The 25,581-nt window shown below is 39.9% G+C and overlaps 1 protein-coding gene and 1 long non-coding RNA gene across 9 annotated transcripts in view; one reads left to right on the forward strand and one right to left on the reverse strand.

The window, feature by feature from the left end:
- Positions 1 to 25,581, forward strand: part of LOC103381852 (uncharacterized) — a 117,984-nt gene that overhangs the window by 46,133 nt on the left and 46,270 nt on the right. For 5 of the 8 annotated variants that reach the window (XR_003050213.1, XR_003050212.1, XR_003050216.1 and 2 more), the window contains 2 exons: positions 4,372 to 4,623; positions 4,661 to 6,794. The exons of the other annotated variants lie outside the window; for them this stretch is intronic. This is a non-coding gene — a long non-coding RNA (uncharacterized LOC103381852). Of the gene's footprint in view, positions 1 to 4,371; positions 4,624 to 4,660; positions 6,795 to 25,581 lie in introns of those variants that run through there. 8 annotated transcript variants of the gene reach the window in all.
- sost (sclerostin) lies at positions 16,215 to 19,948 on the reverse strand. The gene is made up of 2 exons (XM_008314410.3): positions 19,079 to 19,948; positions 16,215 to 16,712 (listed from the first exon to the last, which is right to left on the reverse strand). Exons 1-2 carry the CDS (start codon positions 19,329 to 19,331, stop codon positions 16,303 to 16,305), a joined length of 663 nt encoding a protein of 220 aa, XP_008312632.1. The 5' UTR covers positions 19,332 to 19,948; the 3' UTR covers positions 16,215 to 16,302.

The raw sequence follows: 25,581 nt of genomic DNA on the forward strand, positions 1-25,581 counted from the left end.
AAAGCCAGGCTACACTTCAACTGCCTGTTGGAAGTAGTCCTGGCTTTTTTAGTCTTTTTCTTATGAGTCAGATTGTGGAAGTGAAAAGAATTATGTCATCGGCAGTTGTGGTTAATGATCGCTGTTGTTAAACTGGCCTGCAAGGTTAATGTTTTTGTCCTTTCTCCCTGTGTTTATCTCTACAGTAACAGGAAAAAAAATTAAACCTACAAATTCAACTCAGGCAGTAAAAGTATTAAAAGTAGATATAAACAAAGAGTTCTCATTCATCTTTATTAAATGTAAAAGGTTAAATGTAAAAGCCATTCTTTTTACTAACATTTAAAAGTTATGTTTAAATATTTTCAGAATCTCAAAATGACTTTAGTGTCATTTATGGGATTCATTATTATTTGACATTTATTTAATGTTTCCTTTTACCATTAAACAATTTAATACAGCTGTGTTAAAATCTAAACACATCCCTGTGTATTTACTCAAACATTTTCCATCTGATAACTTTTTTTTTTTCTCGCATACAAAAAGTATTTTTTAAACCTGGATTTGAGATTTGAATGGCTAATTCTGCCTTTGTGAGCAATTAATCAATATCACATGGTGCAAAAAGTCATTTACAGAAACACAGAGCTGAGAATTCCATTGGAAAAAAATAAAGCAACAGATGCTGAACCACTCCGAGACGCAGCCTGCCAACCGAGGCTTTAGCAGAATGATTCCCCGTCCGTTCTTCCCCCCTGATCGTGCAAGGAAAATAGAGGGGATCAACCTTGCTGATGCCTTTGGATTCTAATTTATATTCCATCTGCCAAGTCAATCAGCACCTCAGAGACACCCTGCTCCACTTGTCCACAAAACCCTTAGTCCTTGTGGAGACACAAGCTCCTCCTGATACCAACAGTAAAAAGAACCAATTGTAGTTACTGCTTTTTGTAGATAAGAGGAGTCAGGTGGCTTGTAATTTCCAGGGATTTACATATTTGTAATGAAAAGACAGAAAGAACAAGTACAAAAGTATTTCCTTGTCCCCACAGTGATCTAGAGTTTCAGCACAACAGCACATTTAGATGGAGTTCTGGTGTCAGTCTCCAGAGGAAGCATGTTTTTAATGCCGCAATCATCAGTGATTTTTGCTTTTCCCCCTTGTAACATTAAATCAATTGTTGCTGTAAATGTCAGACAGTTTTGGATCAGCAATCTAAGGTACTGTGATAGTTTTCCACCCAGTACAGCACTATAAAAAAATGTGTAATAAAGCTTGTTTTTTTCTTTTTAAAGTTGCGTTAATTCAGTCCTTTGGGGGTTTCTTTTTCTTGTGTTGTACCAGAAATTTGTCTGTAGGCAATGAAATATCTCAGAAAATATTTGGATTACAGCTCAGTTGAGTGCAGAAAGCCCTTCAGCTGAACAGACACATTTTAAACACAGTTTAAGAATAATTTAGGAGTAGTATTTCACACGTGACCACCGTTCCCACAGTTTAACACAGTAAATGTACTATAATCTACAGGGCCAACTGAGGACTATGCTATATTTGAGCTGATAAGTCACAATGACTAACATTACCCAAAATACGAGTTTTCCAATTCACAAGTAAGCAACTCTTGCAAGATTACATGCTTAGTGTAATGTTATATATATGTGTGATATTTTGTTTTCTAAATACTTGATGGTGATTAGGTGTTTACAGCCAAAATATTTTAAGGTAGATTTTCCAGTTAAAAAGGACCAGACAGCAGAGAATAAAGTGTAGGCACCACTTTATGGTAGATGTCTGCACTAATAAGACAGTGTCCATCTCTGGGACAAAAGACAAAACTGATTTTTACAGCATTGTCCAGTTTTTTCTCTGAGCCCGACTTGGTGTCAGATTCCACCACATAAACCAACCAACATAATTTACATCTACTAAGTGGCTTTTGCAGAAGTCAAACATTTTCTTTACTTTTGCATCTCCTGGATATATATAGAAACTTCATTTTGCTCATATTTTTGGCTTGAAAAATAAAGTAAAAAAAAAACCCCATAGATTAAATGAAATACAAATGGCTGACTCACTAGCGTAACGTAGCGTTAACGTATAAGAAGTGATTGCTCGTCCACACATCACTTTTGAAGAACTATGTGATGGTGTGTATATAGACTGTGAAGTGATGAAACTTCTGCAAAGAGAATTATGTTTGGGCCAAAAATGTCAGAATCCTTATTGTCTTCATTCCTTTGTCTGAGTGTTAACACGAGAAGGCAGTTAGCAGTTGATAGTTCTCCTCAACAGAGTTAAGAACTCTTTTTTCTTTCTGCATTTTTGTTCAGGCTGTAATTTCGTGCACACGTCCTGAGGAGGTCTATAAAGACTCAGTGGGACGTTTGCCTCTTCGTCTGCTGAGTGTTTGGTCTGTTTCCTGACAAACCACACGTAACAGCCTTGGCCAACTGGCCTCTGCAGACGCATGCCATGTTAACTTTACAAAAGCCGATATATTTTTGTGTGTGTGTATTTCAGAGTGAATTTAACTAATTATTTGTTGAGTTATTTGCTTTTATTCATGGCCCTTGTGTTTTTGACAAATCGCAGATGTTGTTGCGGAATTAAGTGTAGAAGTCATCATTTATTCTTTTGGACAGCAGTTGGACAGCAGTGGAAAAAAAAAACCCAAAAGTCATCAAGTTCTCAGCAGTCTGTCAGTCTGTGCCAGGTGATCAAACATGGATCAGATCACAGAAGAGTTGATGATGAATGTGTCACAGGCCACACAGACGGAGAGAAAGGAAACAGACCTACTTCACATTTTTCCTTTTTATTTTTGCTCTTATCGTTAATCCTTGTCTTTTCTTTGTTTTATCTGTTTTAAAAGAAACAATAACAGCTTTTTAATCAAGTAAAGACATCAACACTTTGTTGCCTTGTGCCAAATGAGAAAATGAATTCCATGCTACCATCTGTAGATCTACAGTAATTACAAAACCACTGGCTGGTTAGTTTAGCTAGAGTTTGACTAAGCCTGTCAATGGCCAGCTTCAGGAGACGGCCCAGTAGATAGGAACCGGTAATAGCAAAGTATTTAACACATTATGATTTTTGCTGAGTTATTCAAACTTTCTGATTAGCTCCTGTAGTTGTGCAATATCTGGCTGTAGAAAATGATTGTCCCAAAGCAGGGCAGTTTTCTAAAGCACTCATCAAATGACATTTCATCATTACGTCTGTTGTAACTGGGAAAGTAAACATCAGGAACCATAGTTTACACTCTTCATTATGACTTTTCTCTGTTACCCTTGTTCACCCTCTCACGTGCAGCTCCTCTCTGCAGTCACCATTAGATGTGACATCAGAGACTCTTTAGTCCAACTCACAAGATCTGCAGCTTACTAATGACTAAACATGGCGTCGTTTGCTAAGCCCCTCCATGACTGTGGAATATCTCACTGACTTGTGATGGAGATGAGATGGAGTTGGAGGAGAAGGAGAGCCACTTAGTGCCTGACTTTCTGGCGACCGAGGCAGGAACAGGAGGCACCTGCACAGAGTCATGAGACAGCCTGCCCTGGGGCCCTGATGGAGACTTATAGGTGCTGTCACCAGTCCAGGGCCCCGTTCTTACTGTCACACTGTATGATGGAGACCAGAAAGAGGCTTTATATTTTTGCTGTCTGTCCCACAGTCGGGCTCGCTCCCTCAAAGAGCAGAGAGACGGATCTCCTTTCGCTTTAGTTTCAGTAAAGACAGTAACTCCAAACAGGTTTTTTCTAAGATCATGTGTTTTTATTAAGGGTGTAACAGTATGTAAAACCCATGGTTTGATGCACACCTCTGTATTGGCAACGTGGTTTTGGTATAAAAAATGTTTAATGATAAACACTATCAGGAATGAAAAGCTTGTCACTGTGATCCATTATAGAAACAGACTGTCAGGCTGGAGACCAATAAAAACTCCAGGCCTCGAAGCCAGACTGAAGTCTGCCAAGGACAACCTGAAAAAAGAAAGTACCTAAAGCAACACATTCTATCAGATGAGACAAAACCAGAACTCTCAGGCCATTGACATTGTTTGAGACTGATGGGATAATCACACAAAGTTATGTATTCGCCCCCCACCCCAGTGAAAAACATAGGCTGGCTTGTTGTGGGAGGATAAGTGTCATATTCTCTACTTAAAGAGATACCAGACAGAAACAAATAAAACCGGTCCGTATTGATCGACTGAGTGAATGAAAAAGGAAACATTTTCATCTCTTCATCATTTTCAGCTTTTGTCTGAGGAGTAAAATCACCACCGTAATAAAAGTCATAAAATTCAAAGACACAGCAGTTGTTCACAAAGAAAGCACACTTAATGAAGGCCATTTGTTAATCAAGCATCTGCTTCTGCCCAGTTGTGCGGTCAGAAGGAATCCCTGGCATGTGGAGTGTGGTTTGAAGGAGCGCTGAAGGAAGCCACCTCTTCACTCCTACTCAACAACACAATGTGGCGTCAACTCCCTGACTGATCCAACTCCACTCTCTGGAAGGGTTGCATGAACCCCATGGAAACACTGAGAGGCAGTGGCATTTGACTTTAATTAATAGAGGCGAGTTGAGATCAAACAGGCCCACTCTGCTCCCACGACTGGGAGGAACAAATGCAGGTTGTTGTTGTCCCACGACTGGGAGGAACAAATGCAGGACATGGGGATTTTTGGAATTGTTCTACATTTGTCCATTTTTATCTTTTTTTCTGTTGTTGTATATTTAATTGAATATGTTAGTGCAGTATCAATAGATGGCCACCAAATCTTTAGATCTCATGTTGTGTGGGGGTCTTTATCAGTCCAGATGTGTGCGTTTTTAAAGCTTGGGAATCTACAGTCACTTTCAACACCTGCATTCCCCTCTCTAATAAAACACACTTTGTTCGCTCCCTAGAGTGACTTCAGGGCATGTTAGACACAATCACACCCCCATGGGCTCCAACCACAGGCCTCACCACGGGTCTGTGGACATTCTGTGTTTATCATCATGGATTGTGAGAAACTCAGATATGATGATGTTGCGATCACAAGTTGAAAAAGAGGGACAAAAAACTAGAGAAGCACCGTCATTGAATAGTCACACTTTTAGCAGGGATATTTTGATTTAATGTGATGAATATTTTAATATGGATTATAGTGAAACTACTTTGTGTCCACCTTTAACAGTTTAATGCTCTCAGCTTGTATTCCAACCACAGTTATTATTTCTAACACCCATTATTTAATTTTAGATAATTTCAAACACCTGCCCACAGAGTCATATTTGATAAACTGTTGTTCTCCTACACACACACACACACAAAATCATTATTCTCGGCTGGAAATATCATGACATGGAAATGTTTGTTCACTCACAATGAAAAACTTCTAGCAAAGGAAAACAGTATTTTTATAGACCCAGCACTGGGTTTCACGTCCTACATTAACACCTGTGTGACTCTAAGAAGGACTGAAGACGTATGTGCATCCATTTCTCCTATATCAGCAGACTTATGTGCCCAAGATGTGCACTAAAACTTTAAATGAAAAACCTGTTGACATGTCCACGGGGACAAGAGGGACTCTTGTGGGATCGCGGCTCTCTCGTCGGCTCAGCTGGCCCAATAGCTAGCGGGCTGCCATGAGGTGTTTAATGGCTGTGTGAAGTTCCCACATGGGGGATGGCTGCTGGGAACATGGATGAATCCAGCCCCCTTGCTCCCTCCTGGTCCACAAACACAGCTCCACTCCAGTGATGGATGAAACAGGCCGGAGCCTACCTCAGCCTTATTTATGGAAGCAGAAAGCGCTCTCCCCGTCTGTCCGCAAACTGCACCGTGAATGCCTTTTCATGCAGGGCGAGACGAGGGGGAGAGAGAGAGAAAGCCATCTGACATAGAAATGACTTACATGTTAGTAACAGTCCTGTTGGAGTGAGGAAGTGATAGCAGTTTGTAATATGGACATTCCAGAGGTGGAAGCGATGCAGACCACAACTATCTTGGGCTGCTCTGTTGTTCTAATCATGGTTAGCATCGTCTATGGGCTGCAGGTTCCTGAGAGCCCTGCAAGTGTTGTTGACCTGTAAAACACCATTTCCTTCCAAGTGGGTATTTGGTTGACAGGAAGGGATCAGTGAAGTAGTTAAGCGCTGAACATTACACCCATATGTGATTGTTAAACTCCTAACTCCAAACACATGGCTATTTACAGCCTGTGTTGCTGTGATACCTTTGCCTTTTGCAACAACTTTGAAGGATATTTCATTACCTTAAAAATATTCTGACAATTTCTCTCAGCTCTGATTTAACCCTAATAATGTCCCCTGAAGACCAACACCTTAGGTCCCTTGGGGTCAAAAATGACACCACATTGTTTTCATCATTTTGTTATTTACATGATATAAATAGTCAATCAATTGTCAATTAAGTATCACTGCAACTTAAGTCAGGATGAACGACACCACAATTAGCACAATTTCAGACCAAGGTCTTGATGTATTTCTGTAGATGTCAATCAAGTGTACATTTTGACAACAAATGTCAAAACAAAATATTAAGATAAAATAAACATTTATTTTTATATCTGACTATTGTCCTTCTGTTTTGGCTGTTGTTTTGTTTCTTGTCTGCCTACATTTGGAGTTGTTTACTTACATGTCAGAGTTTTTTGCAAAACTGTTTTGGAGAGAATTTGAGTGGAACGCTGATTTTATTTTGTGAATTTAATATCTGGTCATTTCAGACTGCTGTTTGTGTCTCTACAGTATATACAGTTTATCAGTATACAATACACCTGTTTTGAAATCCTCTCTGTCTCTGTGGTTGTCAGTCAGTTGGTCTGGGTTGGGTGGTGCCAGTAGACCTGCTGCAGACCTCCAGTGTGGTCCTAAACCCTAGTAAAGGTCTGGGCCAGATCCTATTGTTCTTTTCTTTACAAAAACAGACAATTGTGCACACAAATGGATCTCTGCTTTTAAAAACGATTTAGTTTACAATATGGCTTTTAATGATGTATATATATGTATATATCACAAGTATAAGTATAGTAAGAAGTATCACAAGAGTATTCAGAGCTATTTTTTAAAAAAGACCAGGAATGAAATAATACATTCAGTTTTAGTTGTGAAAGTGTTTCATTCCAAGGCTTTAATAAGTGTTTCATCACGGTCCAGACTGAGGCTGGGTCTGAAGCAGACGCAGAAGTCATCATTCATGTTGTAGAGATTGGAAGGAAAACACAGTGTGCTGGGAGATCCACTGTTGACACAACAGCAGTCAGGTTTAATTCTCTAGATTTATTTTTGAATGTTCTTTGTTCTTGTCCAGTTGCTACAACATGATTGATCGTGTCATAAAAACCTCAATTTTGTTGATGTCGCCATTTTTCAAGAAGGTGTTTGGCCTTGATGTCTGGCAGCCATATTACATTTGGCATAAAGGCCTGTTATTCAGATTTTTTTGGGCATGTAGAGGAAAAAAATGTCTTCATCTCTACAAGCGGAGCAGTGCCGATTTGTGCAGGTTTTCCTCCAAAATCAATAATATGTTATGGGATGTCATTTAAAGTGCCGGGGTTTTTTAGATGTGGTAAATGGAGGCACCATGCACAGTAGCCTGAGATGGTTTTGTAATGTATTTAATTATCTACATTCTCCAAGGTAACGGTTCCGCAAATGGACCCGGCAACATCTGCTGGGTGAATCAACTCTGTCCCTTTTCCTATCTACCATATATTTTATTCAGTGGAAGGCGTTGACTTACTGTTTGCCTTGTGTGCCTTCCTCCTGCTTCACATATGCTGAGTAAGAGAAGGTTCGGAGCACACCTCAATGAAAAACGTGGAACGAGCTGAAGCCTCTTTTGAGCAACGGTGATTTCTTGTTCTTTCAGTTTGGCAGAATAAAATCCAGGAAAAGATGAAAAAGTTAGAGAAGAGAGGAAAGTAGAGATTGTAATGCTTTGTTTTAGATTAAAAGCTATGAATGATGTTTGGTACGAAGCACGAAAGGAATGAACGAACAACAAAAGAAAATCCAAGGTTGATTTTCTGAGTCCCAGAACCAGGAGTTTTTTAGTTGTCAGTGAGAATTGGGCGAGGATGCAAGCACTTAATTTCAAAAGGCAAATACACTCTGCAGATAGTCAGATGGGCAGACTGTGAGTCATGGAGAAGAGAGATTTTCTCATAGAGCCGTATGAACAATGTATTTTAGCTGTCATAAATAATAGTGCCACTAACGCCCAAAATATTGGTGCTCAAACTCACAACACACTTTTCCCTTAAAAGAACAAAAATGTGAGTGCAGCATTTGGCAGTCGTGCCCAACTCTCAGTCAGACAGTTTCTCACAGAATCATCCATTTTTATAAAACACTAGTATTTGAGATATTTTTAGGCACAAAGAATCTGTCCTTCCCAGCTGGCCTATACAACATGAGTCTGTGGCACAGGATTAAGACAATAAGTTCAGTGTCTCACAGAAAGTTGATGTAGACACTGAAGCCAAAGTTAAAAAGATTCTGAAAATGTTTTACCCTTTCTTGGCCTTGTGCTTTTGATCCCAGTTAAATCAGTTTTAACTGAAAGATCAAATTTGTTTCGTTCACTTCCTGTTTGCAGCATGCAAATGCAAAGCCCCATATATACGTTGTATGTATATTTTCAAGTCCATACAGTATATAATACATTTATATGTAGCCCCTCTTGCTTCATGACCTAGCACAGTGCTGCACACTGCTTCTGTTTCACATGTCTTAACGGGTCAAACTAGTTGTCTGTGAATCGTAGATTTGATTATATGGTTGGCCTAATACAAGAGTTTACACCTCTAATTATACTTGTTTAATACTAAGGTTTAATGAAAGTTTATTAACATCCCATCGTCAGCCTTCTCCAGGACACAGACATGGTAAAGTTATTGGAAAAATAATTTTCAGTAGGATTCTCAAAGACCCAGATATGTATCCATTTGGTGAGGTCCTAAAATAACCTCTGCAGCTAAGGACTTGTGACATAAACAAAATTACAAGCAAGCAGAAAGGCACCGTCCTGTCTGTAGAAATAGTCATAAACCCTTGGGGAGTGGAGGGGGGGTTGTTGTTTTTGGAGGAAGAGTCAGCCACTGTTAACTTCATCTTTCACAGAATATGTGCAATGCTCATCACCTGAGCTTGGTGCCTCTGTTTTTTTAGGACAGTACAGATCAGAGATTCTTCTTCAGGGAAAGACAGCAGAGCTACTGAACTTTGTGTTCCCTGCGATGATATAATGTTATGATGCTGTTGATGAGAACAAAGATACGGTTGTTTTTTGTTGAGTGTTTTGTTTTTTTTAAATGCTGTCTCCTGTCAAAATAAATATTACAAGGTCACATTAAAATGAATTTTTTGAATGTTAGTGTTTTCCTCCCTGTTGAAAAACTATTTTATAAATTCAGTGGTTGAAATTGATTCTAACTGATGAAACTTCTTGAACATACTGTCTGTGGTTTTCTTCTGTCAGCCTTAATTTCAAGTTTTTATTGTGTGTTTTTCCAACTTGCCACATTAGAAGGATTTTAATGGCGGAGGACTGTTCATTTCTTATGTTCTCGTCAAAAGGGTTTGCAGCTAGCGCTAATGGTCCCAGTGAGACTCAGCCCTCCAGCCGTTTTGCAGCTTTGAGCAGTGTTTAGCTAATGTCTTACAGTTCAGTCAGTGATAGAAAAACCTTGCAAGTGAAACCACAACATTACAACCAGTTACTGCGTTTACAGTTGTGGCAGATCCATGTATTGTGTCATAGATCAAATTACTAGGATGTAAAATGTTACTGAACTGTTTATAGTCATGTAACTTTTAGTCAGAATAAATGATCAACAAAATAGTGGTCCAATTATTAGATTCAGTTGTTAAAGCTGATCTGGTGTCATAAAAAGCCGTCACTTTGAGGTGATGCCTGTTTAGACAATATGGGTTCCTTTTTTTTTTTACTTCAGGCAATAGATATTACAATGCAGAGCTGTTTTTCCTCTTATATTCTTCTAGCAATGTCTGACTTACTTTTAGTGTTTGTCAGACCAGTGTTTGTGTAATCAAGTGAAAATAGTTTCAGTCTAGGATACTTTCCTCTGGAATTTTAAACTTAAACACTGTCCATGCTCTGAGCTGCACATGTGAAGCCCCTGCCTATAAATCTTTCTATTATTTGCTGGCAAACTGTGGCACCACAGAAGAACACAGTCCACTGTATTCACAAAAATCCCTGTCCACCCTATCTTGTATATTCATCACAGAAAAAGATAACTTTATGCCTAAGGTTTCACCTCAATGAACATGTTGCAGTTAGCATGGGTTAGCAGTGCTAAGACCAAAATGGACTACATGATGGGCTTTAGAACCCATAAACTGCTGTGTTTTATGAAGATAATTATAGTGATGATTATTTGTCTACTCGGGATAACGGTGTCTTTTCTAGTTTGCTGATGTTTCTAAACTTGTGTGTATTCTCAACTAGCAAATTTTTGCTAGCTTAATAACTTTGTTTACATATATATATTTTTCTTTTTATATTAAAGGAGGACTATACGGACAAACTCTAAATCTGTCGAACAAACACTAATCTATTTCCAGCATCTTCTATCCTGATGACACATGTGGCAGATAAGTGCAGCTGAACATATCTGTGACACTTGAATTGAGCACTTGATAAACCAGAGTATTAGAGGAGTCATTTAATGACGCCTGTTTTTTTTGTTGTTGTTTTTTTTTCAGACGTGAAAGGCTGTAATTTTTATTTAGTTTAGTTGTAATCTATTCTTCTTAGAACAGTCACAGATATCGCAGCCCTTTGAAAGTTTGCGGAAGGAAATTATTTTACTGTTTGGCCTCAGTTGTACTTTTTGGTTATATTCACGTAGAACCTAATGATTTAAAAATGAAAATCAAATCTGTCTGTGGAACTTAACCACCTACATGTGTGGAGGAATTTACTTTCAGTATCAGATTTTTTTGTATTAACCTCAACTAATTTACTAAATGACTGGTTTTCTGTATCCTCTATACGGCAATGTTAAAAACAACAAACCCAAACTACAGCCTATTGTGTGCAGCAGTTACACTTGACAGATGTAAGTTTTGTCTTTTGGCAGTGGTAGTGTGGAAGTATTTGGAAGTTGATGCTGGAAGGTTTTTTTTTCTAATGTTACCCCAAATTATCTACTGCACTAGCAGAATATGCATTTTGTTCTGCACTTCATTATTTGGGCAACTTGTTGTTCGAGGTTAAAACAACTTGGTGTGACATTGTTTTCCTCTGTTTTTCTGCGAGATGCAAAGTCCATAAGGTGATGATTAGCAAGGAAGTGCATTCTGCCTCCAGAACTTTGGGGCTTGCTGTGCCTGTTTAGAATTGTTTGTTGACAACCCTGTTTCCTATCCTCTGCACCTCCTGTTGTCCCAGGCACATATGTTTGGCTCCACTCTCTGCATGGCTGGCTGACGCTCACAGACTTAGCCTTACATGGCTCAGTAGATGCCTCTGACCTGTACGACGCTACTGCCTGTGGCTGCAAAAGTGTCACCATATTTAATACATTTTCCTCTCAAATTGTTGTTTTTTCATATCAAACTCTTTTGTTGTTGAATGAAAAAAATAATTTCTGAGATGTAGTTTAGACCCTGAAGTTAATGAGAGAGAGTAATAGGTCCTGACCTCAGCTTCTCCCTTTCCTTCTGAGAATTGTTCACAGGAAACTCTATCCACCTTCCAAAGCCTGCATCGTCAGAGGGACACAAAATTTGTTGAATTGTTTTTTCCACATTTCTCATTCCTCTAGGCAGCCAGATATGTCTTCTGGTTTCCATTTGTTTGAAGCTCGTACTGCTCAGGTCAGGACTCAGGAAGTGGTTGGCGACGCACAGCCATCCATCTCTGAATGCATCTGTCACTGTCCATTAGTGTTTAAATCCAGCAATAACTTCCTCTTCTTAAATACATTTGACTGAAAGGCCTCAGGTTGAATAACTGATGTGAAGCGTAGAAGACACTCTATGTAAACTGCTACAAAGGTGTAAATATTGTTCATTCTAGTGGCAACAGAACATGTTTCAACAGAAGAATAATCCTGGACAGCATGCAACATTGTTAAGTATTGGAACAGTACAGGAAACAGACCAGATACACAAGACTATAAAGACTTTTATGAGACAGGCCTGCTTTTTGCCAAGTAAAAGTTAGTGCTTCTTATGCTTTGACTGTCGCCTTAAGTCAGTTTCCACTGATTGTGCTTTTTTTCTGTCTGCACAAATGACTGGTTGGCCGTTGTTTGACAGATACAACTGAGAAAAAAATGTGTACTGAACGAGCATCTCAGCGTCTATCTATTTCACTCAACTGTCTCTGCTGGACTTGGCAGAACATCATTAGAGTCTCTGTTGATAGTTCCCTGCCACTAGGGTGCCTGTCTTTGAGACAGCCTTTCTGGCACTGTGCAAATGGAAGCCGTGTCTCAACATTTACTGCATGTAAAGAGATAAACTGAAGACGTGGCAAGTCGGAGACAAGTTAATGACCTTACTGCGCTGCAGGAGAGTGTTTCATGGGGAAACGATGATTATCTTAAGAAATTATCAGGTCCAACATAAGCTCACTGTGAACAGAGGGTGGATTTAAGTGGCTGCTCAGCTGGGAGAAGGTAGCATAAATCTCTGTCTCTGGTTCACGACTGGAAAAGGATGGCCAGGGAATATTAGTCACTTCTATAAAAAGCAGACTTTGGTCCTCCTTGGAATTACTTTTGAGCTCTATTATATGAACATCATTACTAACCCCATATTCAGACAAGTTGATACATTTTTTCAAAATGCAAATTGGGCAAATTGACAAATTAAGACTGTCTGACTCATCCATAGTATTTTGTGTCAAACATTGACTTGTTTAAAATGTATCTGCAGCTTGATTGAAAACCACTGGACAGGTTCTTTCTTCTTCTTTTTTTTTTTTTTTTACTCTATTAATTGTTTTTGGAAGAAGGTCAGAATTTTACATGTGGAATTTAATCATAGCAGTTCAGTTCTGTTAACATTTTTCCTATTGTTTTAAAGACCAAACCTGTCCAACAGTCCTCACTCACTATTGTCTGATCCTCCTCCTCCTTGTGATGCAGAAGAGTCCAGTCGGCAGGCAGGCTGCTCAAGTCCAGCACTCAGTCATTTATAATGCTAGGTCATATAATATAACTTATTTTTAGAACCTTCAATCCACAGCCAACAAGCCTCAGCCATCTTTGCTCTCTTATGATGGACACAGAATCTAACAGATGCCTTCAGCATCATCTGACTACAGTGTTCATCTCTAATTCCAATGAAAATAGACCAAAGCCTGACATGTTTATAGCACAGAAATGTACCTTAATTGTTCATAATACAGACCTAAGGAGCATTTGTGACAGCCTGAGATTGCTCTGTTGGTAGCTCCAAACCAATGTTGCTCTTCTTTCATGGTAGCAGTTTTTCATGCAGTTCTTACAACAACAACAACAACAACAACAACAATAATTTCCCCAGTGTGATATCAATAATATCAATTTAATCTAATCTAATGTAGCCTCAGACCTAATAATCAGCAGTGGTTTCTCTACTTGACCTTTACACATTTTTGACCCACTGAAATTATTACATGTAGTTGGACCCAGGCATTAGTTCTTGTTGATTGACAACACTCCCAGTACGTTCTTGTTACAGTTGAAGTAGGTGTACCAACTTTCAGGGCTTGTGAATCATGTTTCTGACAGTTTGGAGTATGACGATCCTGAGAGACTTGTGCACCTGGTCTGCCGAATTTCACTGATAACACCAGACATTAGTCCTAAGTGAAGTGTTACTGACTTGACTCATTTGTTAAGAGCAGATTGTACCGACCTTCCAGCGCAGCTCGGAATTCCCCGGGCTCTTCAAGGTCACTTGTGGGTCATGACGTGTGCACACATTAACACAGTGCAGATGCTTTGTCAGCATCAATACATGTACATCATCTTCTTAAGGATGTGGTCATGAATTTCTTGGGAAACATGTTCTGCTTGTTGCCTGAGTAAAATCACGGCATGTCTGTTCTCTCCTGGACTTGGGATACAACATAATGACCACAGATTATAGACCCTGTAGTGAAATGTAATATCTTCTGTTGTGCAGTGATACTCTATGGCTAGGACTATGGCTAGGACTGTGCCTGGAGTGTGTGACTTTCATTTGACTTGTTTTTTTGTTTTTTTTTCATTGCCTTCATAGACATAATGTTACGCCTGAGCCGAACTTTCAAGAGTGTTGATTCCTTCCTCTCTATGTGTACAGACAGAGGAGAAACGTCAGCTTCTTAAGTGCTGGAATTTCTCAGTGGAGACACAGGGCACTTAAACTTGCAGCTTTATATAAACATTTATGCACAAATGAAGTCAATACACTTTCACATTAACTTCTGCATATTTGGTGATTCAGTTGTGTAAATTGTAGAAACCAATTTTGTCTGAAAACATTCTTTACCTTATATATAAATAATTGTTTTACCCTTTTTAAACCCAATTTTAATTAAATAAAATACATTTTTACATTATATCATAGCACATTCAGTTCTTACTGATGATTAAAGAAAATGTGAAAGAACATTTCAGGAATAGGAATAAAAACAAATACACCCATTCTTTCACATATATCTGCCTTGACTTTATTCATTCGTGTACTGTACAGCATTTCATTTCCAACGTTTCTATCATACTATATGACAAGAATGGCTATCATTTACTACAAAAGTTTGCATAAATAATTTAAATGTGGACATAAAAAATAAATATGCAGTTCATTCTTAATAGCAGTCCATCTTTGTTTCTGTTAAAGAGAGAAGGGGAAAAAAACAGCCCTCTCCTCCCCTTCTTCAGAGGGTGCCACTGCAGAGGACCACACAGGTTTGCGTCGCCGTTCTCGGCTCGCCTGACAAAAACCCTTCCAGTTGCTATTTCAAACACAGGAGTCGGAAAAAGAAGCAAACACTGTCAGTACAGTTTAGACGTCCGAAGTCAGGAAGCAATACGAGCGGCAAAACAACGGTACTGACAATATGTGGAAACAATGAGAATATGCTTCATGGAGTCCAGTAGAGTCGGACGCTTCGCTGAGGAAGGAGGTTTTTGCTGTCTGCGTTGAGGGACTGTTTATTAGCACTTCCTCTCCCTGTTTCATCTCTCAATACAAAGATGAAGGGAAATATATTGTTTTTCTTACTTTTTTCATCCTGTCGAGCCTTTTCTGACCTATATACAGAATCATGTGGTCTATTTGGATCTGGCCGGGTTACAGCGTAGGTGGGTCATTATATGCTCTATTTGGCCTGTTACAAACAGATTCTATTGGCAGGGTGATGGTTAGCACTCTGTCCAGAGGTAACGACGCAACTTGTGTAAGTTTTTTGATTTCCCTTTTAAACAGTTCAGCCTTTTGTATAAGATTCCAGCAAACAGGAACTGGCTGGAGGAGAGACGTTTTGTTTTTGTGACTTGGATCCTAACACAGGAATGGGCGTATTTAGTGATTCATGAGTTACAGGAATATCCAATGCCCCCTGTGGTGTTAGCGCTGAGAAAACTGCTTCCTCTTTCAGTCTTTTCATGACTTACTGTATTTAGTCGTGGGAAATGCACTGCTGTGACTGACAGGCCTGGTCGGGGCAGATGCAGCGTGGAGAGTGCGGTAGGTCTGGTCTGTCCCAATGACTGAGGCCTTTGGTCAGCTGTCGGGGAGCTACGCGGACCACCATACAGGCCCCGGGCCACACCAAAACTTCCTCTGGAGCCACAGCAAGATGGATTGCAACTAATTTGCAGCAGATATACATCGTTTCAGCTTTGCACAGAGCTGAAGTGCGGTGTGAGCCCTGCATCCATTGGATGTTTGTACAGATGGGCTTGAAACATCAGGGAGCACTTTTCATTACGCTTAAACAAAATCAGCTTGGGTGAAGGAACCATCTGAGCCTGTGAAGGTTTGAGCCGATGGGTTGTTCAGATACTTGTCTCATATTATCCTCCTGATCAGTCACAGTTGTACCAAGCTTTGGATTTAGTTTATTTAGTTATACAATAAGCAGAGTCCACAAATATGCTGACAAATGGCTGAAATACAAATGACTGGCAGCTTAAATCAGCCCAGCCATTACTTTAGCTTATGATTTGCTCTCTCGTGTGTCTCCTTATTTGTAGGAGTTTGTGTATAGTGCGACATGTATGCAGATTTTATGTAAGGATTTAAATGATTTTCAGTCTGCGTCCACAGATGGCTGCGGTGCAGCATCAGTAGGAGTTTCCATTCAGTGGCGTGTCGTTCTTTTTACGTTCCTGAGACGAGCGACTGTGCTTCTTGTTTCTCTGCGTCTTGGGGACCTCCTTGGCCTCTGATTGGTTATGGTGGGGCCTGAAGCGTTTGCACTTGCAAGATGTCACCACACGGATTTTGTAAGTCCGAGTGTTGCCATTCGGACAGTGCAGCTGGACCCTCTGTGTCCGGGTGTGCGCCGGGATGCAGCGGTAGTCCGAGTTGCTGCTCCTCCACCACTTGCCACGGAGGATGGAGTTGGGCAACAGATGTGCGGGCACACACTGGCCGGAACACACCAGCTCCCTCACTGGTTTGGCACTGCGGCAGGATCCATCGGTGATGTAACGAGTGGAACGCAGCTCCCTACAGCTGAGCTCGGAGGCACCTGGGGTGAAGAACGGGATATCACAGTTACACTCATGGCTCTATCCCAAAACAAACACTTTGAAAAGCCACACACTGGAGTCCACAGATTAACTGCTTTACTGCAGCTGCGACTTGGACTCCTATATCTGTTGACATATGAACTTTAATGTAGCAAGAAAATCAAGAAAAAAAAGGGAGAAACACGGTGTCACAAAAAGCACTTCTATAAATCCAACAATGTGTTTTTGAATCCAGCTATGATCATATCACACTTTTTGAATTTTAATCATGGTCCAATCATTAGCTGACGGCGGCCTTTGACAGGGAGATCCAGCTGGCAGCAATCAGCTGATAGCAAATCCAGACCAGAGGGCCATTAAACAGCTCAATCAAACCTAATGGAGTTTTTGGGCTGGAAGAAAAAAGCTGGCACACAGCGCTGGCCCTCAGGAAATGTGTGGGGTGACGGAAGAGTAAATAGCTGTCGAGTTATTTTAAGGCAGCAGTGCAACTGTACAATTTTGAACAAACTGGACACCTGCCAGACTTATTTGAGACAGCACACTCGGCCTGTAATGTTATATTTGAAACCTCGGCTTCTTAACAGCTGTGTACATGACTTATTGTTCTGTGTTTGTGTTTTTTTTCACAAGCACTGTGTAAAAAAGGGGCAACGGAACTGTCGGTTAAGAAATGATACAGTGAGAAGGATCTGTTTTCCTCTGTGGCTTTCTTTTCCAAAAGGGCTGAACAAAGGATTTATGTGAGGTGACTTCTTCTTTTTCTCCCCCTGAGAATCTGATCTAGTATTATTCTGTGGCTGCCACTGAAGGCAGCACAGAGTAACACCTACTGGTGCAGGGATCATTATTTCTAAAACTCTGATGAACGCGTTCCATGCATTTTAATTACGCCTCTCTCTGTCTTTACCACTGTGATGGAGTCCTGAAGAAAAAGAAAAGATCACACACAGAGAGAACTGGAAGGAGGCCAGGCAGTGGTCAAAAGCCTGTGCTCTCACCCAACAAGGACCATATCTGTCCCAAGACGAAAGCAAAGAAGAGGAAGAAAATAATCCAGGAGATTATTGTGTCCCTGAGTGAAACCTAACACATAATGCCTGTGCCTTTATGTGCGAAAACAAGCCGGATCCCTTTTACTAAAGTCATATCAAAACTGAATCAGCTATTTCATTTTTTATTTTATTTTTTTATTATTATTAACAGAACGTTAGGATTTACAATAAAATATATGGGCTGATTCAAATTTAGCTTCTATTTCTGAAAAAAAAATCTCTGCAATAATTGGACGTGATTAGGCGAAGACAAAAGCTGAGAGAAGAGTGCACCACCTGTCTTGACTCCATTAGTGCAGCAGTGAGGTTATCCTACGTGCACAGCTCAGCCTTCACTGGACACAGGTGGGAATCATTTACAAAGGCAGTGTTGCATTAAAAAAGGCAATTTCCAATCCCCTCGAAAAAACATGTCCTGATGAACAAACATAGGGGTTTTTTTTTCTCTCTGGGAGACATGTTTCAACGATCAAAAAGTTACGGTGTAAGCAGAGCTTGACTAATAGTATAAAGACAGACAGAAACAACCTGGATGTGAACCGCCCTGATGTCTCTCTAAACGCCCAACTGATGGTGGAGAACCAAAATCCAAGAATGTGTGTGTTCTGCTTCTCAGCATCAAGTTGATTTTTTTTTAACCCTAGGAGTTTAATTTAAAAAAATATATTCTCAGGGAAGCAGATCTTAATATCCATGTGAGAATTATGTCAGATTCAGTGACACGTCTCTTCAACATTTTAAAGTCAAATCCATTCATTTAAACCACATGGAACGGTTATGCCATGAAGTCAGTTATAACTTGGTAAGTTGATATTTTTAGGTTTCTCAAAGGTATGAGTGACCTACAAACTTACAGGTGGTAAATCTTTGTTAAAGACTTGAAAGTACTGTGAACACAACTGCTTAAATAAAAATATAATCGACCCATGCTTACGGTCTCTAGCATCACAGTGATGTTCGACCTTTATATTAAGGTCTAAAAATCGAGTTAATGAATGTGGTGATATATAAAAATAAAAAGTTTTTTTTACAGATATGATGAATGCATGTATCAGTGTAGTGTAAATATTTACAAATTATTTTATTTTATATTTTATTTTACTGCGCTCCCTCGTTCACACAGTGATGGTGCGCCTTTTACGCTTTGGGCCCCCGTACTGTAGCACCTCAGATCAAATCAAGGAGTCATTAAGATCTATTTTATCTTGCGCACGACTGTCTATCGGCCGCCTTGCCTCTATAGTTTTTGTCTTTTTTTTTCAAAACACATTTAAAAAAAAATAACAACCTAAAATTGAGTAAATACTCACTGAAGGAGACGGTGTTTGCGCCTCTGCCTCCGTTCTTTGCTCTGTTATTCACATTGTTGCTGTTGCTGTTATTTCTGCCGTGGCTCGCCTGCAGCATCGCCTCCTCCGGTGTCCGGCTGTTTTCATTGTACTCCGGTAAAATCTCCGTAGCATCGTTTTTTAGTACCTTCCATCCTTTGGCGGCGGTGCAGCATCCCTGGAGCAGCAGCAGCAGCGCAGAGCTGCAGACGAGCAGAGCCAGAGACACCTGCATACTGGACGGTCGGGAGGAACAAATTGACCAGAGCGCAGAGAAACACAGACAACGCACCCACACAGGCAGACACACAGGTTGAACACTTCCTTTCACCCTTCGAGCAACAAGCGCACTCAGTATTTAAGCCCAAGCAACTTTTCGTCAAAGCTGGCAATTAGGCGCTTACACAAAGTGGGAGGAGTTGAACCTGAGCGTAGACTTCATTCAGAAAAAAAAGGAGGAGACGTTTGGAAGGAGAGGGGAAATAATGAAATTGGGAAGGAGGTCAGGAAGAGGAGAAAGATAACGAAGTGCCTGACGGGAGGAGAGAGTAAAAATAGTTAAAGAGAAAAAATGGGGTCGAAAAAGTTGAGGCCGACTAAGAAATATAAGTGGAAAGGTGACTCGTGGTACATGGACGTGATAAATGTCTGGCGAAATATTTTCCTAAACTATTAAGACTAATTCAAATATTTAAGCAATATTCGCACAACTTCCACAACTAGGTCTATTTAATGAAGCATTTCATCGTTAAAGTAATACATAAATAAATGAGAACAGGCTGTGGTCGACATACCTGAGCTTGAAAAACCATACACATCTAATGGCCTTGTAAAATGACCCAGTAAACGCCCATTAAGCTCCTGTATATGTGGCTTTAAAGTCTATGAATGTGATGAATGATGATGGAGTGGTTCGTCATTCAGTTGTTGTGGATTATATGAAGTGGACTCATTCATTGACTCCTCCTGAATGTTTACGTCATCATTTTTGTGTCTCTGATGCGTTTAGAATTTTGCTTCAAATGAATGAATCTGCTTTGAAAACAAATGGCAAAATGAGCTCAGAGTTACCTCAGAGAGTGTGTCGTACGTCTCTGGTGATGTACACCAGCCTGTTATGGTTGTACTGAATGACTGAATGACTATCTTTAATGACTTGACAGTACAGACTGTGAAACTCGTGATAGGTTTTACTTACTTAAGTACTGTACCACCTCCATCCTCTCCACAGAGTACATGATTTGAATGTTAATGTCTGACGTAAAGATCCAATATTTTATATCCTTCATTCTGCTTTGAATTAAAACAAATTGGAGTGTGGACTTCATGTACGCTTTCCCCCGACTTCTTGGCACCGTGGTGACTTGATGAGTGCTGACAGATGTAGGCTCTACCATTCAAACACTGCCCTCTTCAGGAGGAATAAACAAAAGTACTTGTGTCCACTGGCACTAAATGTTTTAAATATCCAGCTCTTCTGGTGAGCATGGGCATCTAGAGGCGTTTAAAACAAAAACAAAAATGCTTAGAAGTAAAAAACAAAATAAAGATAAAAAAAAATCTAAGCATATGAAGAGGATCATCTTGGTGCATATCACTCTTTCACACATGTTATACCCATTCATTTGAGGCACTGAGATGGTTCCATAATGATATATTCAGGCCTCATGTCCATCCAGATTTATTCAAGCCTTAAATCAGGGTTTGTTGCCGTGGCCAACTGGCCATTCGTGGGATAGCACTAAATTAAAATAATGATATTGTAAGATGAGGCTCAAATAATGTTGCTTTATCAGAGACATTATTCTTTTCTTCCAGTGCAGCGCTAACAACAAAGCCATTCATCACTGTTGAACATCTTGTTAAAGTTTACTTTCAGGCACTCTAAACATCAGGTTTCATTAGCCTTCTTATTTGTAATTTATAATAATAATAATTTACTCCACGGCGTGAACGTAAAAGCATGTTCTTGTGTATATCTGCTCGCACATACTGTGTATATCAAGAAAATGGAGTTGACCTAATGCCTAATAGAAGGATGACATCATTCTTTAACAGTTACTCTTGTATAATATTTCACTTGGAATAACGAGCCGTTCTAATAGTTCTTCCTTAACTTTAAGAGCTCTGGTTAGCTTAAAATACAAGCAGTAAATAGAAAAAAATGTTGGGAGAAAAAGTCACAGGAGGTGAAGGCAGTGTCAGTCGGACATTTACAGAACAGGTAGTCTGTCCATCACAGGGCCTAGGTCACGACTTTAGTCACATCCTAGTCTCCAATTAAGACTGAGCCCCAGTGTGTTTGGCTGTTTGAACAAACCAGAGAGTAGACGGAGAAACCATTTACACAATGGCTGGACATATGGTACATGAACATACACACTTGGATACACGCCACCTGATCTTCATGTAGTGAGATGAGAGCCATGACCATGACCTCACCACGCAGCCCATAGTTTACTTCACAATAAACCAGACCATAACTAGCTGAAGCATCTACTATTAAAATAATAAAGGACCAATAAAGTCATAATGAAGACTAAAAACACATGCATCACATTTTTCTCCAGTAAACAAGGTGATTGCTTTACATATTTTAGATTTTTTTTTTAAATTTAGGCTGTGTTTTTAGGTCATTTTGTGCCAGTCAATCAGTAAATTCTAATTTTAATATAAAAATAAAATGATCATATTCTGCCCTCCCTCTGTCTGGATTTTGCAGATCATTGTTCTTGTTTATATCGATGCTAACATTGTAACATTCATGAATGCTAACACTTAGCATGTCCCAAGCCATGAGGTTTGTGAAGTAACTGGAAAAGACAGCCATGTCCTCCTATTGTGTGTAACCTTCTCAGCTCTGAGGTTGTGCCAGATTTTTTTTTTTTTTTTGGTGAGTGAAAGATGGATGGTCCCACTGTCTGCACAAAGCCTGCTCTGATTACAGCCTTGTTGCAGACATAGCGACGGATGTCACTCACAGTCTTAATTTAGAACTCTCTGGGTTTCTTTTTAGAACCCTTGGGCCCCAGCGCAGTGTTTTCTGTCATGATAACAGTACAATGAGGCCCAAATAACAATCAGATGCTCACCAGATTGCAAGAAAGCCTCCAGCGTTGCAGGAGATGGTCCAGCGTAATTTTAATGGCAACAGAGAAAAACTGTTTTCAATCCATAAACAAACCAGCTTCTCATTCCCCAGTGTTTGCTAGTGTGATTTATAGAACACGTTTAACTGCCTGATCACACAGGTTTGAACAAATGTCTCTGTTTTCCAACACAAACACGGAGTAATGACATTAAATACACAGATCTAGTTGCAGAGTTATGTGTTGGAAGTGATGCAATGTTTTCTGTGGGTTAGAGAGAGTGAGTTGCACATAATACATCAAGACCAATTCTGTTAATTGACTTCAATTTAAGTTTTTGATATGTTGCATCAGTACTGGGATATTGTGGTAAAAGGTTGATGGATGTTTGTAGACCAGGTCCAGGTTGTTGTCAAGCCAGAAATGACCCATCACATAAACTGAGCTCTGGCTCCTGACATGGATTAAGCACCAGCTTTATCACTATCACATTATTTGACATGAATCATTATTCATTTATTATTCTGTTGTTTACTTCTTATCATCAAAAAAGGACTTTTTTTCATATAAATAATACTGAGAATCGATTAGGAGCAAATACTAGATGGAAAGGAAAGTGAACTCCTTGTCATTGTGACACAGCTCACCACTGCACACAACCAAATGTGACCCGTCACCAAAGTGAACAGCAGGCAGCTTTAAGGGGAGCAGTGTGTGGGGACGGAGCCACACTCAAGTCCGCTCAAGTCCAAGTCCGCTTCCTTAACCACTAAGCCACCACTGCCCTAATAGATAGTATTAATCTCTGGAAATTTTCCTAAACAGCTGTCGACTTCTGAGGCAAATAGAACAAAGCATCCATCGTCCTTATTTATTTACCTAGTACGGGACAAGCAGCATTTACTGAACCTGTCCTGGTAGTAAACCTTGGTCACAGTCTCATCCACCTCAGTTGCTAAGCTCTTGTTGTTTACTTACAAGGATGACAGGGTTGGACTAAGTGAGCTACGAATGAATCATATAAGACAAGCTAAATTTCTCTACAGAGAACAAACCTTGAGGGGAAATCTCCCTTTATGTTCTGTTTTTTTTTTTTTTTTTTTTTTTGTTTTTGTTTTTTTTTTAGTTTTTTCCCNACAGCTAAACTGTAAGAACACAAAACTAAAGTGTATGTTTATATTTTTACCTCCAAATCAGAGTTGACTAAACACGAGTCTGGAATGTTGATTAACTGCGGTGCGTTTGCTTTGGCCACGTATGAAAGTGTGTTATATATTGGTGGATTAGTGGCTCTGCTCTGCATCATTGCATAGATTTGACCATATGCGGACTCCCAGCTCTGCACACTGTCCAACAACTCACACTACCAAGTTATCCAGAGTTCAGTCCAAACCATATCAGCATATAACAGAAGTAATTCATCAACGTACAGCTGAACTGTAGTGTAGGGGAAAACTAGTAACAATCTGAGCTTGTTGTCATGGAAGGAAGTTAAAGAAAGACAACAAGAGATGACGCTAAACATTGTCAAATAAATTACAGTGATGAACACCACCAGTGATTTATTTCTTTTCACTCTTGGCATTATTGTTTGTCTGTCAGCAGCCTTTAGTGTCTCCTCTGCAGCAGGTCACAGGAGGGTGACTGCTCCAGACGTGATAAGCCTTGAAGTCTTAAAGAATAAGCCCTCTCTTCCACTCCGATCTTTTATGTGGTTTCCTCGTAGGAAAAGAAGGGGATCTAACTCTGTCTTTGACACTGTAAATCAGACTGTGTCCATTCCTATTGTTTGTCTTTGGGCTTTTTCAGAGTCATCAAAATAGAACGTGTGCCCATTGAAACAGCCAAAGAGTAGGAGCTGTGGGAACTCGTGGACCACACTAAGCAGTTTGACCTAAACCACTCTGGGCCTCACAGCACACCACTCACCACCAGCACGCTGCCTGTTGGCCACAGACGCTATTTTTAGCTATATTTTAGCAGGCTAATTATTGCAGCGTATGATAGAGCAGGGTGTTTGTGTTAGAAAGTCTTTGGAACACAGCACTGTAGTAGTGTAGTGTAGATGCCACACCTGCTGTCCTGCTGTCCTGCTGTCCTGCTGTCCTGCTGTCCTGCTGTGAGGAAACTTTCACATCAGCTGCTTCATTTCTAACTTATTAATTGCTGGTGTCAATGTTCAAGACAAAGCTCAATAAAATGAATTACTGGATCCAGGACGATGACAGTAAACCACCCAAACCCTCTTAGTGATTCTAAAAGAAGGGAGGATATGGGAGGTTTTGGAGAAAATTGTTTTAATATAATTAATTAATCTCACATGAATCACCTACAAAATCCAGTGTCAACATGTTGCCAACATTTGACAACATGTAGTCTTGATTTATTGTGATACAATGTCAGATGGTCTGTTTCATCTGTATCTATGGCCTTTTAAAGATGGTTTGTAATGCGAGTCTGCAGTAACTTGCCTAAAATGTATATTTTTGTCGATCCATAACATTGTGAATTGCGATCACCTGGGTCTGGGTGACTGTGATTTACAGGGATTTTGGTTTGTCATTTTCGAAAAATATGCATCTTTATGTAAAAGTTTTGGGAAACGCTGGTGTAAGAGCATTTTGCAAAATGTAAATCCCTTCTGCTGACTCCACGGCAGAAAAAATACTGCTGCATTAGAGCAACGGTTCAGGAAGTTTGAACTTTGTTTTTGTGTTTTACCGCTCTCCCTGGACCTTAAGCTTTATTTCATGTGAATTTATACAGCAGTACATTACTGTACGTCAGCATCAGAGCAATCTTCCAGAACTGTTTATTCACGTATGTGCAGTATTTCACAACAAATTGTATATAAACTGTACATTTCTTTGGCCAAGGGCTGACTTCCTATCGTAACTTATAACAGAGGACAAACAGCTGCCATATACATATATATATATACATACTGTATATATCCTTCAGAGTAAAACCCGTCCGATGCACTAATGCTCATTAATTAAAATGGCAGTTGTTGGCGTTGTAGGCACAGGCAGCAGTGGCTTCTTCATTGTGAATTGTGTAAATGCTGTGAAAACTCTTGAGAGCTGGCTTTAGTTTTGTTAAACATGTCCAGATGGCTCTGCCCACGACGTGTGATGAATTGACAATTGAACTGATGAGACAAAGCCAACACCACAGTACACCGGCTAAAACATTTCTGTCAAATCTGCCACACACTTGTTGTTTTGGACTACAGAACTACAGAATTGCCAGCCTTTGCCCCCCACTGCAGTAGCTTAGTGACTGTAACAAGGGTCAGCCCTCCATTTTGGGAACCATTGGTGTTGAAGGAGATTAGCAAAAACTGTGGCTCAGTTAACCAGTAAATAGCAAATATTTTAGGTGGGGAAACACCTC

The sequence above is a fragment of the Cynoglossus semilaevis genome, chromosome 8, assembly GCF_000523025.1.
Source record: "Cynoglossus semilaevis isolate Cse_v1.0 chromosome 8, Cse_v1.0, whole genome shotgun sequence".
Taxonomy (NCBI): Eukaryota; Metazoa; Chordata; class Actinopteri; order Pleuronectiformes; family Cynoglossidae; genus Cynoglossus; species Cynoglossus semilaevis.

Coding starts and splice junctions, on each gene's coding strand:
- sost (XM_008314410.3), bottom strand. CDS start 19,331: ATGCAGGTGTCTCTGGCTCTGCTCGTCTGCAGCTCTGCGCTGCTGCTG. Junction 16,713..19,078: donor CGCAAACACCGTCTCCTTCA/GTGAGTATTTAC, acceptor TCTTCACCCCAG/GTGCCTCCGAGCTCAGCTGT.